The sequence below is a fragment of the Notolabrus celidotus genome, chromosome 18 (genome assembly GCF_009762535.1).
Source record: "Notolabrus celidotus isolate fNotCel1 chromosome 18, fNotCel1.pri, whole genome shotgun sequence".
NCBI lineage: Eukaryota > Metazoa > Chordata > Actinopteri > Labriformes > Labridae > Notolabrus > Notolabrus celidotus.
This window is the reverse complement of record NC_048289.1, coordinates 2,308,874-2,324,975: the sequence shown is the minus strand read 5'-3', so window position 1 is coordinate 2,324,975 and position 16,102 is coordinate 2,308,874. Positions and strand designations below refer to the sequence as shown.

Sequence of the window (16,102 nt, the reverse complement as noted above, 5' to 3'; positions counted from 1 at the left end):
CCTGTGAGGAGTTTTTGAGTGGTCATGAAATGGACTGAAATGAACAATGATGCCTCTTAATGACCTAGAAAAGCAAAGAAGATTGTTAGAAAAGGTATTGATCATTTCTGTTTTGTTATTTTAAAGCCTGAAATCGCTGTGAGAGGGTAGGTGTCAGATGAGGTAATTGACAGCACGTCAAGAAAAACCCCTTTTCTGCATTAAATGTTCTTAATGAGTGAAATAGTTGACTGTTAGTTGAAAGCAGGAGGAGATAATATACTTTACACATGTACAGGACAAAATAAGCAAGATCACTTAGTCCACAAGGGGGCACCAAAGTCAACACAAACAGAAAGTTCCTCACAGGAGCTTTAAAGAGGATCACCTCATGAACTGGCCTGCCTGCTCACCTGATCTCAACCTGACTGAGAACTTGTGGTCAATAATAAAGAAGATCATTTACAGTGATGGTGAGAAATACAGCTGAAAGAGCATCTTTGGAAAGACATACAAGGTGCAGCTCACAGAGAAGTCATCAGAAACTAAATGAGTGTACAGTGACCTCTGACCCTCACTGAAAGAAAAGGAGGTTATATTGGACATTAGAGAAACACTTTAGATTTGAAATGTTTCAAAGACATTAACAGTTTTATATTGTACACAAATGTAAAGAAAACTGTTGTTTTTGTTGAAGTTTGAATACAGTTGTAGTAAATATTATTATTTTCAATCAATAGAACATTTAAAATGATGCCTGGTTTTTATTTTTAGAAGTGATATGCTCTTATCACCAACTTGCATAATAAGTTGTCACGCTCATTTCTGCAGATTCTGCATTTATTTAAAAAATACAGCTGAAAAGCATCACTTTAACCACACAGTTGAAGAAATACATTCACTATCTGACCTCTTAACAAATTTGAAAACAACTGTTAACATTTTTTTTTAAATATTCACAGAAATGCAACTTGCATAATAATTTGGAACACAGTGTATGTATCCAGAACATTTTTATCTTTCAGTCTTTATATTCTCCGTTTTTAAAGGTGACATATCATGCAAAATGGACTTTTTAATGGTTCTTTACCTGAAATATGTGTCCCTGGCATGTCTACAAACCCCCCGAGAATGAAAAAAATCCATTCTGCCCCTGTTCTGATTTCTACACCTTTCTGTAAATGTGTGTGAAACGAGCCGTTTCAGACTTCAGTGTTTTTGTTACGTAACAACAATATCCGGTCTGTAACGGAGTCAGAGCTCGGAGCTTGTTCAGCCCATAGACTGTATAAAATAATACTGAATCCCTCCTCTGTTTTTCATTACCAGCACACATGTGTGCTAACAAGGAGCTTAGGAGGGAGGCATGCTAGTTGTAGGCTGTCTTAATAAACACAAAGGTCGGTTTTACTCCCCACGTCTGCAGATTTGAAGATCTAGTGGATGATTTTTATTTATCATGGATAAGTGCTAGCGCTAGTTAGCATAGCCACATAGCTACATGTTCGTAGCTGTGTACCAAGACACACGTCGACATACTGATAAATAAAACAACAAGAAACACTAAATCTGTGACCAATCCTTCAGAAAAGGTCCCGCTGCCTTTCTGGCAGAGGTCGGTTTTACTCCCCACGTCTGCAGATTTGAAGATCTAGTGGATGAGTTTTATTTGTCATAGATAAGTGCTAGCGCTAATTAGCATAGCCACATAGTTACATGTTCATAGCTGCAGCTGTAGCTCTGTACCAAGACACACGTCTACATACTGACAAATAAAACAACAAGAAACACTAAATCTGTTACCAATGGTTCAGAAAGGTCCTGCTGCAGGCGCCTCTCCGTCAGGATCAGATTCTGGATCAGATTCAGAGGGTTGAAGTAACGCGGGTCTGTGAGCAGCCGTGTATATTCAGCCAACATGTAAACATTAGATCAACGTGCTGGACAGACGAGGCACATCCACTTCCTGAGGGGGCGTGGTCAGAGAGAAAACAGACTGTTCTGAGGAGGACTGAAGAAGAGGGCTTTTCAGGCATGCTACAATCTGATTTCAAAGTGTTTTTTTGAGCATAAACTTTAAAGACATGTTTTGGGGACCTCTTAGACTAATATATATTGATGAAAAAAGCGTGATATGTCACCTTTAAAGACTGGCTTACAAAACCCAGATTGGTACATTTTTATTGATTCTCATGTGCAAAAGGTTCTTGGCTTTAGTCTTATATGTTTAGTTAGAATGAGATTCAATGTAAAGATTGTGTTCAGGTACACTGAAGACCAAGGTAAAACTCAAGACTATACCTTGACTCCCATACTGAACTAGGTCGTGCACCAAAGCCAGTGAGGTAAGAGCCCACAGTCTCATCACAGTGATGAATGAGAGAGTGACAAGCTGTGGAATAATGAGAGCGACCCCATGTGACCCATCACATATAGAACATGGTCACCATGACTTATTCATGTTCCCTGGGTCATCCTGGCTTCATTACTCTCTATAGGATTTATGACATCTCACGGCTGTAATTTAAGTTCATGCATAATGGCGTCGGTGAGCCGGCACATTTTTTCTCATCATCATCATTTTTATTTTCCCGTTAACGGAGAACGGCTGTAGCTCTGCGTCCCATAATTGGCATTTATGTCCGGCTCCTACCGCGGAGTCATAAACATATCTGTTTAACGCCTGCTTCCATTTCTCCTGATTTCACTGACACAACAGTGACAGCTGCTAACCGCTAGCTGACAATGACTCTTTATTTGTGTGAGTGAACCTGGGAAGAATCACATCCCATGCATCATTCGAGGTGCGATAAATCAAATCTGCAGCGTTCAAACGATGTTACTGAAGATCATCCTGAAGTCTGAGCCATATCTAATAGATATAAACAAGTGTGAGGTAGTGCTGGAGGGGAACAAGTTTGCTCTGGTCACAGAAGTATACACACACAAAAAAAAATACATCAATGCAGTGTTTTGATGTAGTGATAAACTTTAGGTTTCTAAGCTTTTGTTTTTTGCCTTTATTTGGACAGCTTGAGAGAAACAGGAAACATGAGGAGAGAGAAGAGAAATGACATAATTATAGTCACACAAGTATAACTTTAATTATTTGGATCTAAACATAAGTTTGGTTTGTGCTTTCAAATCAAATCCCTGTCCGACTTTTACCCACATGAAGAAGCAGAGAGAGAAAGGGAGGTGAGAGTACAAGTGAAGTGATACAATGCTTCATAAACTTTAGTAATAAACACAATTAATGAACTTCTGTGGCATCAACCATCAACAGTCTAACCTAGGTCACCAGAACCGCCATAATAACTTCTAATTAAAGAAACTCACAGTGTTTTTCTGCATGTGAGTCTCAAACACATTGCAGGGTGGACACTAAAAGTATACCAGTTAGTGGTCTTTATATACTATGTGCCCGCAACATCAACAAACACAGGGACAAGCAGGAGTGAACTATCTAAAGCAGGGGAGTCAAACTCAAATACACAGAGGGCCAAAATAAAAAAATCGGTGCAAGTCAAGGGCCGGACTGGTTTAATGTTTATTGCAAAACTTATTAAATGAACTTATTGCACATATTGAACATTGAATTAGCAAAGCTTAAGTTATTGCTATAAACATTTTAAAAAAATAAAAAATATGTTGCATTCATTTCTTATTGCTCAATCTGCAACTTATCTAATAAATGAGCTTTACTAATTTCTTATGAAAATATTTTTCTACAGGCCAACAACATTAGCAAAAAAAATTCTGCAAAGAAAAACCAAAAATGCCCTGTGGTAGTGAGAAAAAGTGCAAAAAGGAAACATATTTCAGCTCAGTCGGCTGCTTTGTGATGCACACTAGTCTAAGCCAGATACTCAGCATCTCATCTTGGATGCAAGTTCATCAATGTTTGGGGTCAGGCTCTGAGCTGAGGAAATCCTCTGGATTGAGTGAAGGTGTTCATCAGTAAGACGACTCCTGTGAGATGTTTTGTTTCTGTGTGAACAGTTGTTCACACAGGTAGTTCGGCAGCACGGAAAATGGCTCAAGTTTTCTTGCAGCATCTGCGTCTCTGCCCACTAATCCACTCTTTTGCCTGCATTTTGCAGCCGCTCAATCCGTCGTCAGTCCCACACGTTTATCCCAAGGCAGCCTCATTTCATTTACACATCTGGATACCTCTTCAAAGAGATCTTCCCCCATAGTTGTGCCATGCATTGATTGATCTTAATCCCAAAAGTTCCTCTGTTACGCACATATACTCTGCCTCCCACCTGCCTTGAACCCCCCTGTTTTCAAAGTCCACCTTTTGTTTCGCCATTTTTGGGGGGAGAGGGATAGCTGGAAGTTGACTGCAGGTGACTAGCTTCATAAGGCTGATGATGAGCGGAGTCGGGTAACGGCTCTCGCGTGCGGGCCCTCGATTGACATGCAGTGCATTGTGGGACTTGTAGTTTTAGTGGTGCGTGCAAAATACCGTCGGGCCAGCTCTATAAATAATTTGATATTATCTCACGGGCCAAAGATAATGCCACCTTGAGGCCTTGAGTTTGACACATATGATCTAAAGCCTGAACCATCAAATAATTGCCAGAAAATTCTAATTCTGTGTTTATTGGACCTTCTGATGAATAAAAATAAATTAAATAGCATTTTTCATGTAAGAGTTTTAATTTGTATCATATGTGATACATCAGGAATGTTGGTGCAAATGTTTTGCTCAAAGTTTCTTCTTTTTTTAAACAAACTAAAACATATAAAAACAATATTTTCAGCCTATCGAACCTTCAATTTCCTTCAATTTTTTTCCAAAGTAATTTAAAACCTAGAAATTATTTTTTTCCATATTGCATGATAACGTCACACATATTCTGTATCTGCTACACAACAAAAAAAAAACATAATTTATTGTATATTTCTGAATTGTTCAGTTTTTAGTGGAAATCAATGAGCAAAAGACAATTATTTACTAGGGAGTCATGGCAACGTTCAACCAGTCATCAATCATCATGATACAGCAGGTTGCATACATAAAAATACAATATACGTTATAAATATCTCAATTTCTCCTCTAAATATACCTCATTATGTCATTTAAACATCAGAATCAGCTTTATTCGCCAAGTATGCTTGAACACACAAGGAATTTGACTTTAGTAAACTGTGCTCTCTTTGTACAAGGCATAAGAATAAGAATAAGAATAAGACCTACAATAAAAAATAAAATAAAAATATAATAACAATAACCTTAGCTATAAATACAAAGAAACAACATATAGCTTGACTGATATGTACAGGCTAAAATAATATGATAAAGTGCAGTGGTGAGTTGCAGAGGTAGTTTTACATTATAAAATAGTAGTTAAATAATACAAAAAATAAAAATATGGAATTCTGCTTGAGAATTGTTGCATTGTGTATCTACATTTATATTTACAGAGAGTGTTTATCTGACAGGTCTGACACTGTTATGGTTTAGTGTTCATCAGAGTGACAGCCTGGGGGAAGAAACTGTTCTTATGGCGGGTTGTTTTGGCGCACAGTGATCTGTAGCGCCTGCCGGAGGGGAGGAGTTTGAAGAATTTGTGTCCAGGGTGTGAGGGGTCAGCGGTGATGCTACCTGCCCGTTTCCTGGAGGGGGGGCAGGTCGACACCGATGATTTTTTCTGCAGTCCTTATAGTCCGTTGCAGTCTGTGTTTGTCTAGTTTGGTTGCAGATCCAAACCAGACAGTGATGGAGGTACACAGAACAGACTGGATGATGGAGGTGTAGAACATGATCAGCAGCTCCTGGGGCAGGTTGAACTTCCTGAGCTGACGCAGGAAGTACATCCTCTGCTGGGCCTTTTTTCTGATTGTGTCTATGTGGGAGGTCCACCTCAGGTCCCGGGAAATAGTGGATCCCAGGAACCTGAAAGAGTCCACAGTAGACACAGTGCTGTTCAGGATGGTGAGGGGGGGGAGTGGGGGGGGGGCTTCTCCTGAAGTCCACTGTCATCTCTACCGTCTTGAGCGGGTTCAGCTCCAGATTTAACATGTTCTTAAATAATAAAAAGACTGTATGTTGCTTTATGGAATAATATTTGAAATGTGATAAAATGATGATTGACAGGTCTGTAAATAAATGACCTTATATACCTGCTGTATCACTTCTGATACACACATTTTAAACAAGGTTTTTCAATAAATGAAGTAATGAAATATGAAATAGTTCTACATCAATCCAGTAACTATTCCTCTTGAAGTTTCAGGAACAATTTGAAAGTTTTTTTCATCCAAACTTTTTCAAACTTGTTAAAAAAAAACCTGAAAAACCTTGAGTGGGTCTCTGATCCACAGCTGATATTTGGATGTCTCAGGTGACGTCCTTCTGCTGCATGAATTACTCACACCTGGTGGTTTATCCGTGCACTGCATGTATCTGATTGTAAACATCAGGTTTTTACTGAAAGAATATATCACACTGATGACGTAGAGGTCTCAAAAACTGATGTATCGAATATGATACGCTTGGTGTTAAAGGGTTAAAAAGTGTCTCACTCTTAATGAAACTTCTATCTGTGATGGCAGCAGCATCACATGTTTACATGTTACAGTCATGTGAGTGAGAGTGCCCCACCAAGCGGCAACCTCCGGTCTCAAACGATGAAGCCCATGCAGAAGTGTTATAAACTGCAATACATTGAGAATCTACTTGAGGCTGGCTGCAGAAACACCGGAAACCACATAGACATGAATGGGAAAAAGACGATCTTTGCAGCATTAATAAACATGTTTACAGCCTGGTTCAAAAAGCGGCTTGGTTCTACGAAGCTAATCTCTCTATCAGCACACACTGTACGGGGGGTGAATTTTTCTCTAACATGACTGTTCAGAAGATATTAAGATTACGAGTTTTGCCCAAATAAGGACATGACTGACGTGACCCCCGGTCGGGAACACACAGCTGTTGGCTTGGAGGCTCACACTACGTCACACTGCCTGGTTGAGTTCCGCATTTCCAATATGGCTGCTGCCGTCGATTGGCTTCAAAACAGCTCTCAGGAACAGATGGATGACGTCACGGATACTATGTCCATATTTTATACAGTCTATGTGCCCCACAGGCAACCAACTTCCCCCGTCTGTCACCTCCCCTCCTGCATTTGTTGTCTTGATTTTTATTTTTATTTTTTTAAGTTATATTTTTGGCCTTTTTGCCTTTATTATATAGTACAGCTGAAGAGAGACAGGAAATGTGGGGAGTAGAGAGCGGGGGAAGACATGCAGGAAATGGTCGACCGGCCGGGAATCGAACCGGCGACCCCTGCGACGAGGACTGTAGCCTCTGTACGTGGGGCGCTTAGACCGCTAGGCCACCAGCGCCCCTGTTGTCTTGATTTTAAGATTCAGCAAAATGTTGACAGTATAAAACGTTTCTTTGTGTGGATGATTCTGACAGAGAGAGGGAGAGCTCAGCTCGTATCACTTGGTACCCCGGAGCGGGTTGTGCAGGAGAGAAGATGGTTCTAATACATAATGAATGGGAGTGAAATTCAGCCACACCACTCTGTGTGCAGTTGTTTTGCATCATCAGTGTTAAAGTCATAAACCGCAATTAAATCAGCCTCAATGCAGTACAAATTAACATTTAATTGAATATTTCAATTCCTCAGTGAAAACATTAGCGTATTTGATAAATTACATCCAACTGTGTTATTTATCAGGGAAGAAAATGTTAAAAAAAATCCTTAACTATGAAAGTAAAACCCCTCTACAAATAACAAAGCATGTGATACTGTTTGTTGTGTCCACGTTCAGTATCTCTTCATTGTGTCTCTGTTTAAATATGAAAGCTGACCTCGTGTCCTTCTCTTCCTCAAAGCCCTTTCAACGTGCAGTTAGAGAAATACTACCACACTGAAAACGATGACGAGAACCCCTTCATCTGCTCCCAGCCCCGAGAGAACGGCATGAGAGACTGCGGCTCGGTGCCCAAGCTGTACGAGGAAGGAGTTCTGCAGTGCAACCTTGATATGTACTCATACAACAGCACTGACAACACCACCTGTGTCAACTGGAACCAGTACTACACCAACTGCTCTGCTGGTTTGGTCAACCCCTTCAAGGGAGCCATAAACTTTGACAACATCTGCTACGCTTGGATCGCCATCTTCCAGGTGAGAGTGTTTCTAACCAGACATGAGAAGTATCTAAGGTGTTTTTCCACCGCAGGAACATTACCCCTGAACTACGTGCGATTTGACCAAAGGACCCAGGGTCTAAATTTAGTTCAGGGGTAGATAATCTCCCTCCTAAAAAGCCCCTGCTAGGGGGGTCATACTTTTCAAAGGTCCTTGGACTTTTGTGGGGCAGGGCCTGCAATGCTGAACATGTCTGATTGGTAGATTAACCTCAGTGTTTTTATTCCACCCTCCGTCCACAATAACATCACACACATCTGGGATTCTCTTGATTTCTCTTTCTTTCATTAGTTTTGATTTCTTCTATCTTTTTTGTATGTGTGTGTACTTTTCAAAAGAAGAAGCTGTGATTCTCTTGATTTAGCAGCTTGTAACAGTAGTCTTCTCTCAGCCCACCGTGAATGCGTCTCTCCTCCCGGTGTTCCGGTTTTAAAAGTGACCCTGTAAACTGGAGACCTTCAGCTGAACGTGTCAGTGTTTGTGGAGTTTACACAGCTGTTGAAACACAGAGGGAGTTCCTGGGAATGCAAACTAGTTTAGTTTTTATTAAGATTTCAAAATATCCTCATCAGATATTTAATGATCGTCTAAAGACGTTTATGAGGGATGCATCCGGCTGAAAGTCTCCAGTTAACAGGGTCGCTGTTTAAACCAAAACACCGGGCGATCTCTGCCACGGCTTTTTGAGTTCAAAAGGATTTTAAAGCCGTGTTGAAACGTCTTTGCTACTCGCGCTTATCTCCTCTCACGTGTTGATTCAGTGAATCCATCTGTGATGAAATATAGCACCATCTAAAACAGACCAGCTGAGTCTCTTCATGCTAACAGGCTAACTGTTGTGTTGCTCACAATGATACCTGCCTGTCCGTCTGCTTCTATGGTGTCATCTGGGATGAATGGCTTACTGCCCTCTACTGGTCTGGTGGTGTAGTGCATTTACTTTGTATTTCCTCCATACGTCACTGGCCTGATTTACACAATCTACCTGGGACTTCAGACCGCGGTCAAAATGCAGACAACAATGGGGGCACAGGAACCTTTTAGTTCCGGGTAAAGTAGTTCTCGGGGCTAAAAGACCCCGGAACTCTTTGTCGAAATGCACCTTTAGCTTCTCAGACACGGGACTTTGCAATGAGGCTGCTCAGCATGCTTTTGGCTGTTCAAGCCTGTAATACAAGATGGAGACAAAATGTGAGGAAGGAAGCCTAATTGCCCCAGAGGCTGCTGTATCAGAGAAATGGGGCTTATAGGATTAGCAGGTCGCCACAGCAACGCCACAAGACCGCTGCCTCATTTTTCCACATCATTTGTTCGCTATCTCCATATCATTTGGAAAGTGTTTTGTTGGAGTGTTCAATCATCGCCTCTAGCTCAGAGGGGGTGTTTAAGGAGGGCAGGAGCCAGAATGGAGAAGACTCCTCACAAAGTCTCTCCTGTAGGTTTGAGTATCCAGTAAAGAACACCCCTGAGTTAGTGTTTGGGACACTTTGGACTATAAACGATCGTCTCCTGGGAATGACTCATTTTACTCTCTGCTTTCGTTTCCCTGTATGAGTTATCTAACCTTCTTTTGTCCTTTCTCTGTGTTTCTTTAAAGGTGATCACTCTGGAGGGCTGGGTGGATATCATGTACTTTGTGATGGATGCTCACTCCTTCTACAACTTCATCTACTTCATACTTCTCATCATTGTAAGTGCTGCTACATGGTACCCACCTCTATGTGCATATGTGTCTGCCGATGATTGAGCAGGTGGGTCAGTGGGGGGACAGTCGTGTGAGCACTGTTTGACTAACATCATCATATTCCCTGTTTGTCTGTAGATTGGTTCATTCTTCATGATCAACCTGTGCCTGGTGGTCATCGCTACCCAGTTCTCAGAGACCAAACAGAGGGAGAGTCAGCTGATGAAGGAGCAGAGAGTGCGCTTCATGTCCAACGCCAGCACTCTGGCCTCTCTGTCTGAGCCGGGCTCCTGTTACGATGAACTCCTCAAGTACCTGGTTCACATCCTTCGCAAGGGGGCCAAACAAGTGGCCCACATCTGCAGGTTTTTAGCTCGGCGCGCTGGGTTCAACATCGCGGCTACACCTCCGCCCACAGAGCCCCAAAGAAGCCAGAGACGGAGGAGGAAGTCCTCAAGGCAGGGGTCCGTGACAGCTCATCACATGGTGCACCATCACCACCACCATCATCATCACTACCACCTGGGGAACGGCAGCGTGAGGAGCAGAGGAAGCATCAGGTGTCAGGAGATCAGGGATCTGGAGGCTGGTGCCCACAACAACAATGGAGGGGCTCTTGCAGCAACAACCAGCGCCGCCGGGCATCTCGCTCTCGCCTTGCCGTGTTCAGTGACTGGAGCAACGTCTGATACAAACGTGGCTACTCTGTCCAACCCTGCTGCTGGAAACATACTCTGTCGCACCCCCTCTCCCACAAACCTGAGCCCCTTCTTGTTCCCCACAGCTCCCATGTCCAGGACTATGAAGAGAAACTCTGTTCCCTTTGCAGCCCCGGGGCCTAAGAACTACCCCACTCTGCAAGCTCGAGCCCTGGCAGAGTCCAGACGAGGGAGTGTTGCAGGCAGCACTTTCACTAATTTCAGCTTTAACTTGAATATCCCGCCCATGCCCCTGGAGAGACGCCCGTCCAGTGTGGTGGACCCACACACTCCCACAGGTACGTGAAGAAATGTTAACACTATGTGACACTGGAATCATGAACATAAATACAAACAGCTCCATCATGTGTGTCCCTTTACACTATCATGGATATAGTTTACTTTAAATTCAAAAATGTTGAACTCAAAAATGTTGAATTTACAAATGTTAAATTCAAAAATATTACATTTAAACATGTGCAATTTAAAAATGTTGGTTTTAAAAATTATTAAATTTAAACATGTTAAATTTAAAAATGTTAAATTCAAAATAATTACATTTAAACATGTTAAATGTAAAAATGTTCAATTCAGAAATATAACATTTAAACATGTTAAATTTACAAATGTTAAATTTCAGAATTATTACATTTAAACATTTTAAATTTAAAATTTAAAAATGTTTATTTCCAAAATATTACATTGAAACATGTTAATTTAAAAAATGTTAAATTTGAAAAAATTACACTTACATATTATACATTTAAAACTGTTGAATTTAATAGTGTTAAATTTAGAAATATTAAATTTAAACATGTTAAATTCAAAAATGTTGAATTTAAAAATGTTAAATTTAAAGATATTACATTGAAACATGTTTAATGTAAAATGTTAAATTTATAAAATATTACATTTAAACATGTTAAATTAAAATTTTTAAAAATGTTTATTTCCAAAATATTACATTTAAACATGTTATTTTAAAAAATGTTAAATTTGAAAAAATTACACCTAAACATTATACATTTAAAAACGTTGAATTTAATAGTGTTACATTTAGAAATATTAAATTTAAACATGTTAAATTTAAAAATGTCACATTTAAACATGGACAATTTAAAAATGTTGAATTTAAAAATGTTCAATTTAAAAATGTTGAATTTAAAAATGTTGAATTTAAAAATGTTGAATTTAAAAATGTTAAATTTAAAAATATTATATTGAAACATGTTTAATGTAAATTGTTAAATTCAAAAATATTACATTTAAACATGTTTATTTAAAAAATGTTAAATTTGAAAAAATTACACTTAAACATTACACATTTAAAAATGTTGAATTTAATAGTGTTAAATTTAAAAATATATAATCTAAACATCTTACATTTAAAAAATTTCAATTTTCAATTATCACATTTAAACATGTTAATTTAAAAAATGTTAAATTAGAAAAATGTTAAAATTAAAAATGTTAAATTTAAAAATATTACATTTAAATATGTTAAATTTAGAAATGTTAAATTGAAAAATGATGAATTTCTAAATGTTCAATTTCTGCAGCAGTGTTCAAGCTACACAAACATTGGAAGTGTTTCTTCATCTAGAATCACCTCTTAAGTTTGATGTGGTATTGATTTGTGGTGATTAAGCCTCTTAACTGTAATACTGTCCAGAGTGCTTCTTTTGTGAGACACAGGGAAGTGCTAATTACAGTCAATGAATGTTAATCCCTCATGTCCGAGCTCGTTGCCAGCTTTGTCTGCCCCCAGCCAAGTTCTGAAAAAGCTGTAGGCTCAGCAAAAGTCAGACAAGGTCTGATCAGCTTGTGGAGCTGATGGAGACTCTGGCGGCCGGCCACACAGGCCACAGCACAGCCTGTAGAGACAAGTCATTACTCATTCAGTGCACACTGCCCATCACCCTCAAACACACTCCCTCTGACACACACGAGCACATCTCCAAGAATGTTTGCAACTCTGTCATGCAAGATCTCTGTCATTTAAAACGCCTGTCTGTCTGAACCACTTCAATTGTCTAATTTATCACAATCACTTTGAGCTCTGTGTGGTTTCCATCGCCCTGTCTCAATTTATCCATTTGACCTCTTCACTCTGCTGCAGCACAACTCTCCTGTCAGCTGTCAGCTCGTGACCTCAGCACCACCAGCAGTGCCATGGACACAGCTGCCATGACGCTGGACCCCGAGAGCTGCCCTTACTGTGCCAAAGCCCTCGCCAATGAGTCAGAGGGGGGCACCGAGGGCAACGAGACCCCCGGAGACTCAGACAGTGAGGGCCTATATGAGTTCACACAGGACCTCCACCACAGGGACAGGAGAGACAGCCGCCGGCCCAAGAAGAAGAGCCGGAGTCTGGGCAAATCTGCCGCCAAGGTTGTCCGGTTCTGGAGGTTGGTGTGCGACACGTTCAGGAAGATCGTGGACAGCAAGTACTTTGGACGAGGGATTATGATCGCCATCCTTATCAATACTCTGAGTATGGGGATCGAGTACCATGAGCAGGTTAGTGTTCTCTGTGTTCTTCATCCGGAGAAGTGTGAGTGTGTGAAGATGAATGAAGCTCTTGGATGGTGCTCAGTTGAGGTGGCGGTAAACCGAAGTGTTGTTACAAAGTTAAGAATGGGAATATAAAAATATGGAAGCTAAAAGGAAGATATCGGTTGAACTCAGACCCTCTCTGCACGTGCGTGTCATTCTGTGTGGTTATGTAAGCGACACAGATCCCACAGGGCCAACTGGAATTCATGATGTCTCTCTCTGGTCTGGTTTGTTTACATGAGCATAATTACAGCCATGTGAGAGAGAAAACAGAGACGAGAGAGTATGAGAGACAGAGGATACAAAGAGAAACACTGAGAGAGGAAAAGGAACAGGGGGGATTTAGTAGGTCAGGCAGGCCCCACCACTGACCGAGTTTTCTCTTTGGACTGTTTCTACTTCTTTCTCCAGCTCACAGAAGAGTTTGGATGTTTAAACAAAGAAAGAAACAGAGTTAAATCAAGGTGTAAATGCTGCAACAAGACTTCTGCAGTACCTGATCATTCAGAGCACATCTGGTGGTGGTTTGGAGTCCAAAGTGATCCGGTACACTCAGCTGGAATGTAACCTGTACAATTTCAGAAATTTGAGCTCAAGAGAATCAAAAGTCCAAAGATAAAACATTACAGTGTTAACAGAAGCAGGACTTTTGAAACCTGGGAATGAATGTTGAGTACAGATAACAACATCAGAAAACACTCACTGATTCCAGCTGTGCACAAAGTATAGATCCCAGTTATCAGTAGGAGTGTAAAGTTATATTTGTACTTCTCAACAAATAACCTGGAGACGTACTGAGTTTGAATCTGTGCTGTGAACTCAGACAGCTGTTACCTGTGACCAGCTGTGTGTGTCTGTGTGTGTCAGTGAGGAGCAGAGAGCGCTCTCATTGGATGAACTAAAGGGGCTTTTAGTCAGCTGCCCTGTCATGAAGTCTTGATCCTGGAAACCTCAACTCAAATCATCTTTATTTATATATCAGCTTGCATACATTCAACATGCAGCACAAAGAGCTTCACAGAAGAACAGAGACAGAAAACAACAGCAAGAGGTAAAGTGATGTAAAGTGATACAAGGCTAAAGCAAGATAGAGGAAAGTGAAAGGAAATACTTCAAAATAAAACAAAATAATAACAATAAGATAACATCAGATTAATATCAGAAAAGTTGAAAATAAAATAAAAACAATAAAAACAATAAGATAAAATCAGATAAGTATCAGAAACATTTTTTAAAAATCAATAATATAAAATTTGAGAAATACCAGAGAAATAAAATAAAATCATTACAATAAATTCCATAAAATAAGATCCGATAATTATCAGATCATTGAAATAAAATAATTACGATTCAATCAATGAAATAAGAACAGATAAATATCAGAAAAATAGAATAATTTCAATAAAATTGCATAAAATTAAAAAATTAAAAAATTAAAAAATTAAAAAATTGCATAAAATAAGACCAGATAATTACAAAATTATAATAACAATAATCAATAAAATAAAATAAAATAAGTATCAGAAAAAAATAATAAATCATTATAATAAAATCAATAAAATAAGATCAGATAAATACCAGAATAATATAATTGAATAAAAATAGAATAAGATAGAATAAAATAGAAAAACAAGACATATGAATGATGCTAAAACAATGGTTGTAATGGTAATAATCCAGTCCAGGGCTTAAAGGTGACATATCATGCAAAATGGACTTTTTAATGGTTCTCTACCTGAAATATGTGTCCCTGGCATGTCTACAAACCCCCCAAGAATGAAAAAAATCCATTCTGCCCCTGTTCTGATTTCTCCACCTTTCTGTAAATGTGTGTGAAACCAGCGTTTCTGTAGGCTGTCTTAATAAACACAAAGGTCGGTTTTACTCCCCACGTCTGCAGATTTGAAGATCTAGTGGATGATTTTTATTTGTCATGGATAAATGCTCGCGCTAGTTAGCATAGCTACATAGCTACATGTCGTAGCTGTAGCTGTGTACCAAGACACACGTCTACATACTGACAAATAAAACAACAAGTAACAGAATCTGTGACCAATTTTTCAGAAAAGTTCCCGCTGCCTTTCTGGCAGAGGTCGGTTTTACTCCCCACGTCTGCAGATTTGAAGATCTAGTGGATGATTTTTATTTGTCATGGATAAGTGCTAGCGCTAATTAGCATAGCCACATAGCTACATGTTCATAGCTGTAACTGTAGCTGTGTACCAAGACACACGTCTACATACTGATAAATAAAACAACAAGAAACACTAAATCTGTGACCAATCCTTCAGAAAGGTCCTGCTGCAGGCGCCTCCGTCAGGATCAGATTCAGAGGGTTGAAGCAACGTGATCTTTGAGCAGCCGTGTATATTCAGCCAACATGTAAACATTAGATCAACGCGCTGGACAGCCGAGGCACATCCACTTCCTGAGGGGGCGTGGTCAGAGAGAAAACAGAGTGTTCTGAGGAGGACTGAAGAAGAGGGTTTTTCAGGCAGACCAAAATCTGATTTCAAAGTGTTTTTTTGAGCATAAACTTTAAAGACATGTTTTGGGGACCTCTTAGACCAATATATATTGATGAAAAAAGCGTGATATGTCACCTTTAAAGTAAATTACTCCAAGTTAAATGTTAGTTTAAAAAGGTAAGTCTTATTAAGTTTACTTTTAAAAACTTGCTGTTTTAATGTCCAGGGGCAGAGAGTTCCACAGCTTATGGGCATAAAAACAGAAAGCTCTCTCTCTTTGTGAGCATTTAAAGGGGAAGCATCACCTCAGTGATTGAGCTGGAACATAAAATGACAGGAGATCTGTGATGCATTGAGGAGCTTTAAAAACAAGTAAAATAACTTTTAATTCCAAAAGGAACAGGTGACCAGTGAAGAGTTTGAAGAACTCTGACAGCAGTGTTATGAATGAGCTGAAGTTTTTTCAGACTTTTTGGGCAAACCAGTAAAAAAGAGAGTTAATGATCCATATGTTTGGTGATAAAAGCATGAACCTGGTTT

At 39.6% G+C, this 16,102-nt stretch overlaps 1 protein-coding gene across 1 annotated transcript in view; it reads left to right on the top strand.

Annotated features, from left to right (window-relative positions):
• Positions 1–16,102, top strand: part of cacna1g (calcium channel, voltage-dependent, T type, alpha 1G subunit) — a 436,435-nt gene that overhangs the window by 248,272 nt on the left and 172,061 nt on the right. Inside the window, exons 6-9 of the mRNA XM_034708799.1 lie at positions 7,838–8,132; positions 9,754–9,846; positions 9,979–10,837; positions 12,658–13,058. Coding sequence (XP_034564690.1) covers positions 7,838–8,132; positions 9,754–9,846; positions 9,979–10,837; positions 12,658–13,058 — 1,648 coding nt within the window. The remainder of the gene's footprint in view (positions 1–7,837; positions 8,133–9,753; positions 9,847–9,978; positions 10,838–12,657; positions 13,059–16,102) is intronic.